The sequence below is a fragment of the Diospyros lotus genome, chromosome 5 (genome assembly GCF_014633365.1).
Source record: "Diospyros lotus cultivar Yz01 chromosome 5, ASM1463336v1, whole genome shotgun sequence".
In the NCBI taxonomy this organism is placed as follows: Eukaryota; Viridiplantae; Streptophyta; class Magnoliopsida; order Ericales; family Ebenaceae; genus Diospyros; species Diospyros lotus.
In genome coordinates this window covers 11,307,223-11,315,262 of record NC_068342.1, presented here as the reverse complement: position 1 = coordinate 11,315,262, position 8,040 = coordinate 11,307,223, and the positions used below count along the sequence as shown (strand labels likewise).

The following is an 8,040-nucleotide window of genomic DNA, read 5'->3' as shown; positions in this document are numbered from 1 at the left end:
GAAAGAAAAGGCAAACAGAACAGAAGCATCTTGAAATGGAGATTTGTAAACAAATGTCAAAGTGTAGGGTGGCAGGGAGTGGAGGTTTAAACAACAGTAATAATATAATTCCAAGACACAGAAGAAAACAAAGTCCAGGAATTCATTCAATGATGCTTTGCTTTGCTTGGCGCAAGTGGCATCAGCAGCTGTGGGGTCATTGCCCCCCCCCCCCAATTGTTTTTCCGAGTTTCAATCACACCCCTCCCTATCTTCCTACCACCCCTACCCGCCTCTCCCATCCACCAAACACCCTTTATCATACCCAAACTTCCAAAGGTTTACTGTTCTTAAAATAAAATCAGTTAAATGCACAATTATTAGAAAAATCAGACTCCTTTAATGAACCCATATCACAATTTCTTTATTTCTTTTCCACCCAGAGTTCATCCTTTTCACAGCTGGATTTCAAGTTTAGATTGAGAAACAGAGTGACTGTCTTTAAGTGATTCACAATATATATATATATATATAATTTATTAAATCAAAATTATAGACAAAAAGAGAATAATGTTATTATCTTGGAGAAAAAAATAGCATTATTTATTTTTTTTGAATGGAAAGGTATTGGGTTTTAATATTCAGTTTGATGGATGGTAGATATTTTTATGCTGTCAGTATGAAAGTTGAATTATATAAAAATTATTGAAATGGAAAGACCAGATGATAAAAAAGTAGTGAGAGAGGTCAGTGGGAGTGTGAAGACAGACAGACAGAGCTTCACTATAAGCCTTGAGCTGTGGGTTTGTGTTTTTGGCCATCTCTCTGTTATGTGTCTTTGATCTCTCTCTCTCTCTCTCTCTCTCTCTTTCAAACTGCTCTGCATCCAAACGGGGGCCGTGGGATGGGTTGCACGGCGTCGAAGCTGGACAACGAGGACACCGTCCGGCGGTGCAAGGACCGCCGCCGCTTCATGAAGGAGGCGGTCTGCGCACGCAGCCGCCTCGCGGCCGCCCACTCCGACTACTGCCGCTCCCTCCGAGTCACCGGGTCCGCCCTCTCCGCCTTCGCCGCCGGCGAGCCTCTCTCCGTCTCTCACCATAGCCCCGCCGTCCTCCTCCGCACCCCCTCCTCTGTCTCCCACTCCGCCGTCACTCCGCCGCCTCCTCCGTCGCTGCCTCGCCAGTTCTCCCCTTCTCCCTCCCCCACTGTCGACACCTCCAAGCTCCCGCACATACTCTCGGACTCCACCCCCTCCCGCCGCCACCGGAACCCTCCGGTTGAAACGAGTCCGTCTTCGTCTCCAACTCCGTCGAAGGATCGCTCGACGAACCATACTTACAACTGGAATGCAAACGCTCCCGCTCGCCGCCAACAGAGGCCAATCAAGCTTCCTCATATTCTCTCCGAATCGAGCCTTTCTTCGTCCCCCGCTCGGTCGATGAATAATCCACCGAACTATACATACAACGCAAATGCAACATATGCAAGCACGCCCTCTCAAACGTCGTCGGTTTGGAACTGGGAGAATTTCTATCCTCCGTCGCCGCCGGATTCGGAATTCTTTGAACGCCGGAACAATGACCACAAGGAGGAGAAAGTCTACCAACACAATCACCACCTCGAGCTTGAAGATGGAGAGATTGAGACTGAGAGGGAGGAGGTCCAGTACAGTGAATGGGACGACCACGACCACGACCATTACAACACCACGACCTCGTCGGAGGACGAAGACGGGGGGGACGGAGAATCCAGATCTGAGGCTGGGACGCATTCGAATTTTGGATCGTCGGTACACGCAGAACCGAAGGCTCCACCGCCGGCGGCGTCGACAATGAGAAAGTCTGAGGACGCCAGATCTTCCTCCAGCTGGAACGCTGCCGGCAACGAGATCTCCGAGATGAAGCTCCTCGTCCGCCACAAGGATCTGGCTGAAATCGTGTCGGCGATCCGGGAGTATTTCGATAAAGCCGCATCCGCCGGCGATGAGGTGTCGGAGATGCTCGAGACCAGCCGAGCTCAAATTGATCGCAGTTTCCGACAATTGAAGAGTATGCAGCAAATTAGGGTTCTAAATTGGTGGTCAAATTTTAAAGTCGTTTTGCTTTTCACCAATTAGAGTTTTGAATTTATTTTGGAACTTAAATTTGATTTCGTTTTGTGCGTGCAGAGACGGTTTATCATTCGAGTGGAGTGTTCAGTAACTTGAGCTCGAGCTGGACTTCAAAGCCGCCATTGGCGGTTAAGTATCGGTTTGAACCGGGTCCAGTAGATGAACCAGGCAGTCCCAAGAGTCTGTGCTCAACTTTGGAACGGCTCTTAGCTTGGGAGAAGATACTGTATCAGGAAGTGAAGGTACCAATCATCTTATAGTCCCTCTCAATTTAATACATTATGGTTATTCTTTTAATTACTTTGAATTCGATTTGAATTTTCAACTTCTTGGAACAAACTATTTCTCAAATTGAGATCGTTGGGTACATTGGATAGCTTAGGTCTGGTGCAGTAGGATTCCAAGAGTGAAGTGTCCCTACAAGAATGCCCCCCCGGGGGGGAGGGGTTGTGGGGTTTGGAAATCCTAGAATGATATTTTAGGCTTTGTGGGTAGTTTAGGGATTTTGTATGGTCACACTAGCTTAGGAAATCTTTTAGCGCTTAAAGTTAGCAAGTGTGTGAACATATTAATTTGTAGCATGCAATTCCATAGCTCAGCTTATAAATAAATATAGTTCACAGAGTTTTTGGGTTCTGAAGGATAGCAGCAAGGAACAGACACTGATGTTGAGTGAAATTTAAGTCAATTTGAGGACATAGTTCATGATCCCAACTCCTCAGAGGGGAAGTTTTAGGTGAATTATATATTCTTTATTTTGTTAATCATTATTTTGTTCTGGGTTGTTTGTATTTTTTTATGTGCAACATGACTGAAATGCCCATTGTAACTTTTGATCTAGATGGAACACTTATGTTGATATCTTGATTTACATTGAAACATACCATTGAACATGTTGAAAAGTGTACTACTTTAGGAGTAAAAGTTAAGGGTGTATGCACTCACTTGAGAATCAATAAATCTTTTTGCTTTATGCTAGCTTTGCTAGTGGGGAATAGATGGAAAGGATAACACAAGACTCTCTAAGAAAGAAAAGAGAAGTGTGACATTTTTCTTCTGTTTGGTCATAAATGAAAGTGAAGGGCAAGCCTTGATAGCAACGATAAAGTTGCACTTTTGTGACTGAAAAAACACAGGTTTGAGCTGCTGAAGCAGCCTCTTTCCAAAGAAAATGTTAGATAATATACAAAAATGATCTTCTCCTGATTCTCTCGAAGTGGAGAGCCCCATGCACTGCTAACAAATGGAAGCGGAGAGGAAAATATTGACTCAATTGTACTTTAAGCATTTTTTATCAAACTTGAGTGAAAAATTCAATTCTTCTTTAATAATATTTGTATCTAATGAAGGGTTTTAGGTGGAGGAAAACTTTTCAGAATTTAATTTCCTGAATAATTTTCTCTCTCCGCTACCAAGTCAACCAAACAAAAGATAACTTATTTTTTATATAAATTTCCCTTTTGTATCTTTTTTTTGTCCTCCTTCCAAGCATGGTGTGTGTTAGTTCAATATAGAATATGCAAAGCACCCATTTGTTAAAGCACAAAATGAAAGAAAATGTTATTTGTAATCCACTTATTGCTGTCCGCTGAAACTTTTTTCTTCTTATTTATTTTACTGCAATAAAGTGCAAGATTTATGATGGCAGTAGCCAGTAGCAGTAAAATTTTTTAAGCAACTTCTAGGTGACAATAAAAGTAGCTGCAGAGATGAGTTACTAACGTTCATTTGATGTTGAGCTTCTTCTTTGTGGGTGATGTATTTAAATGAATTAACAACAAATGTAGGCAAGAGAGGGTGTGAAGATTGAGCATGAAAAGAAGTTGGCAGCCCTTCAAAGTCAGGAGTACAGAGGGGATGATGTAATCAAGTTGGACAAAACAAAGGGTTCAATAAAGACGCTGCAGTCACAAATTATGGTCACCTCTCAGGCAGTTGGCACCACCTCTTCTGCCATCATTCGTCTAAGAGATACAGAACTTATCCCGCAGCTCATCAGACTTTGTCATGGGTAAACCTTCTCTGAATTTATAAAATTTTATATGAATCAAGTGGATATTTTTTTCAGCCCACTTATTTTCTTATCATGAAATGCTAGTAAATAACTGACATCTAACAATGTTGGTTTGACCTAACTTGTCGCAATAAATAAAGAAAAATGAAGGACTAAGGGCTTGCCAATATTTCCGCAATTCATATTTTCTCATTTCAGTTTGAAATGAGGATTCTTCTTGATTTTATGAAACACGAAGCTCATGATAATTGATATTTATGAGTTTTCGGTTGTTTTCCAAATTTCACATGGATGTCAGGAATCATTTGTCCAAAGAAATTAAATTAAAAATACCAAACTATAGTGTTCCTAAGTTCTTCTCTTGCCCCCTTTCACTGACAATAACAAAATATGAAAAGAGAATTCCTGGGTTGACTTCACTGAAATAAAACTTTTCTCAACTTCAACGATGGGTTTGGCTCTCATGCCTTGAGTTTCATAACCATGAATGACATTCTTTTCTAAAGCTTCTGCCAACACACACAACACATAATTTTCAAACCTGAAAAAGAGGCATTTTGTCCACAATTTGAGTTTTATGCCTTTGGCCTTTTGCCCTAAAAAATTCCAAGAAAGTGCAGTTGAGATTCTTTCTGCATTTTCTTTCAATGTTAATACTGGCCATTATGTTTCCAAGGTTTTACTGTGGAAAGAATTATGAATGTTGAGCATTTTTCGTCATTGTAAACTATGCTTTCTAAATTTTAGGTTGCTGTTTCATTCTAATTTTTGAAGCTCAGTTCTGTATGTGGTTAGCAACCTGCTCCATTTGTCTGCCTGTAACTATCACTGCCCACTGTCTCGGACTCTGTGCGCCCTCTGGCTCTTTTTCTCCAGAACGGGCTGTGGCCCAAAATACTTTGACTAGTGGTAACATTGCTTTGGGTGATTACTGACCATAACTTACCCAAAAAGCAATTAATGGTTGGGGAGTAGGTACATTGGCTTTAACTGTGTTATGGCCCACCTTCTTGTCTATAGATTTGGCCCTTTGCTGGCGGGGTAGTTGAAGTCAGGAATGTCATTTTTATTTATTTGGATATTAATTATGTTATTAGGGCCGACTTAGTGGGTTATCACCAAACAAAAAGGTAAGCAGCATTATGGAGGGATGTCGTTTGCTCACGAACTTTAATTTTTAGAGAAACACTATTAAATTGCTTGTTAATATCTCTATTGGTTACAGGTTCATTCTTTCAGAAATTGATTGACCTATAGAAAACTAAGGCATTATGGCTGCTTTACAGCTGTTAGTGAACTAACCGTTTTGGGTACACCCCCATAATTAGCCTTTTATTTTGATATTGATTATTTTGTGGGTTATTTTTTAATGCTGAGACAATTAGTTTATGGGTTAAATTTTTAATGCAAATAAGTTGATGGTAATACCATACGTAATTACATTTAGGAAGCATGAAATATAAAGCTTTAGAACTATCTCAGATAAAGCTATGTCAATTGTAGTAATGGTTTCAGTAAGGTAGAAGACTTAAAAGGATTAATTATGCTAGTTTTGGAATGTCACATAGCTCCCCCCTAATAGCATTAAGATGATACAAACTTATTTTGATATTTGCTTGATGTGGTGTAATCGTATTGTTATGCTGATGAAAAGTAGCTTGCTGCTTAAATAAGCCAAGTTAACATCATTAGGATAATTCATGCAGGTTCATGTACATGTGGAGATCCATGAACCAGTTCCATGAAGTCCAGAATGACATTGTACAGCAAGTACGGGGCCTTGTGAACAGTTCAACCAAGGGTGAGTCCACATCTGATTTGCATCGTCAGGCTACTCGTGACCTTGAGTCGGCTGTCTCTGCCTGGCACTCTAGTTTCTGCTGCCTGATAAGATTCCAGCGGGACTTTATTTGCTCACTCCACAGCTGGTTCAGGTTGACCCTCCTTCCTGTCGACAGTGAACCAACTAATGGCAGCAGGGAACCTTCTGAGGCACTTGCCTTCTGTGATGAGTGGAAGCTTGCCCTTGATCGTCTTCCAGACACAGTTGCATCCGAAGCCATCAAAAGCTTCATCAATGTCGTCCATTCAATATCAATGAAGCAGACAGAGGAACTGAAGATTAAAAAACGTACAGAATCTGCATCAAAAGAGCTTGTGAAGAAATCTTTATCCCTTAGGAATATAGAAAAGAAGTATTACCATTCATACTCTATGGTTGGTATTGGGCTTCCTGATCCTGGGACTGATACTGGTCACGCCTTGGACGCCCGCGACCCACTTGCTGAGAAAAAATCTGAGCTTGAAGCTTCCCGAAGGCGAGTGGAAGATGAGATGTTGAGGCACTCCAACGCAGTCGAAGTGACCAGAGCAATGACACTGAATAACATCCAGACAGGCTTGCCTGGTGTTTTCCAGGCTATGACCAGTTTTTCTGCCTTAATTGTGGAGGCACTCGAGACAGTGTGCAATCGATCTTATGCCATAAGTAGATAAGCACATAACATTCATCTTAATACACCAATATGATATATATTTTTTAGTTTTAAAGACATGTTGCAGTAAGGGCAAGGACTTCTAAGCGGCTGCTCTTGATGTCATGTTTAAATTCCCGCTCCCCGCTTCCCCCCCCCCTCTTCTGTTTTTTTTTTTCCTATTTTTTTTGGGTATGTAGATATATGGAATTTTTGCAGTTTTGTCATCCTTTTTTTGGTTGGAAGGGAACAGGAATGTTTCTGTACAGGAAATTGCTTGGATTATTGTATCAGAGATTTCACTTTTTCAGCAGAGAATAAATGTAATATCTTCAGCCTTTTGCTGAGTTTTAACTATTTCTTTCCACACGAGTAGTCTTCTTTCTTCCTTTAAAAGCATTGCTGTTTCTCTACTTTTATAGTATTGGATTCACCTTTCATGGCCTTTCCTGCTGCAAAGTACAACACTAGATAGGGTTGTCTTTTTAAGGACTGTTCTGTTCTTAAGGATGGGTTTGAAATTCTGAATCCATTCTGAAATTATATCATCTTATCACCAGTAAAACTCGCTTGTTTTTAACAGATTGAATGTTACAACTGGGCTTTATCAGGCTCCCTATGTCCTGCAGGACACTCAATTTTTCCTGTGTATTTTAAAGATTTGACAACAACAATAGCAAACCTCAATTCTAGCAGATGAAATCAGCTATATGAATTTCAAGAGATTCAAAAACTGAAAATGACAGCTTGGGATGGAAGAAGATGCTGTCAGCCACTGTAAAACACTCCAGTTTTCTCAGGTAACAACTCGGATCTTGCTGCTCTGCTCTGCTAGTCTGTCTGTCCATTTTTCACCTTACGTGCAAAAAGAGGAAGAACAGTCAACCCAAACTACTCTCATAATCGTTTGTTTGTACTAGCTTGATGATGCATCAGATTAGTGTTCTTTAATATTTTCAGATCTGGCCCAGAAACTGCGCCTAGAAGATAGGGGAATCTACACCGAATTGCAGAGATACTCTTCTTTACAGTTGCAGTGTAGGTTCTGGAACTTATTACTTTTTAACTGCTGCCGCATCTCAGTTGCCCCCTTCAGTCTGTAAGATGAATATTAGTTTATGTTTTGACATTACTTAATCTTTGATCCAGAGTATGCATGTTTTTCTTGTCTTCTTGTTTGGGTTTTTTTTTTTTTTTTTAAAGATCTTTTTCCTAATAAAAATATTAGAGATGTAGCTCAAAGTCAGGTTAATTACACTAATAATAACCCAATTTTGTATTCTATTACTCTTTGGTCACTGAATTTTGAAATGTTACCTGTTAGTCACTGATATTTCAAAACGGTTACTGCTTAATCACTAAATTTTGAAATGTTACCTATTAGTCACTGATATTTCAAAATTATTACTGCTTAGTTATTGAACTTTAAAATGTTACATATTAGTCACTGATATTTCAAA

At 40.3% G+C, this 8,040-nt stretch overlaps 1 protein-coding gene across 1 annotated transcript; it reads left to right on the top strand.

Annotated features, from left to right (window-relative positions):
* The first annotated feature begins 707 nt into the window (after positions 1–707).
* LOC127802153 (nitrate regulatory gene2 protein) lies at positions 708–6,937 on the top strand. The gene is made up of 4 exons (XM_052337854.1): positions 708–2,030; positions 2,150–2,334; positions 3,880–4,103; positions 5,813–6,937. The coding sequence occupies exons 1-4, from the start codon at positions 884–886 to the stop codon at positions 6,600–6,602; spliced, it is 2,346 nt and encodes a 781-aa protein (XP_052193814.1). The 5' UTR covers positions 708–883; the 3' UTR covers positions 6,603–6,937.
* Positions 6,938–8,040: the final 1,103 nt, after the last annotated feature.

Bases quoted from the DNA above. Each gene is read 5' to 3' on its own strand.
- LOC127802153 (XM_052337854.1), top strand. From the start codon at position 884: ATGGGTTGCACGGCGTCGAAGCTGGACAACGAGGACACCGTCCGGCGG. The intron at 2,335-3,879 runs GTACCAATCATC...CAACAAATGTAG, and splicing joins TACTGTATCAGGAAGTGAAG to GCAAGAGAGGGTGTGAAGAT. The intron at 4,104-5,812 runs GTAAACCTTCTC...TAATTCATGCAG, and splicing joins CTCATCAGACTTTGTCATGG to GTTCATGTACATGTGGAGAT.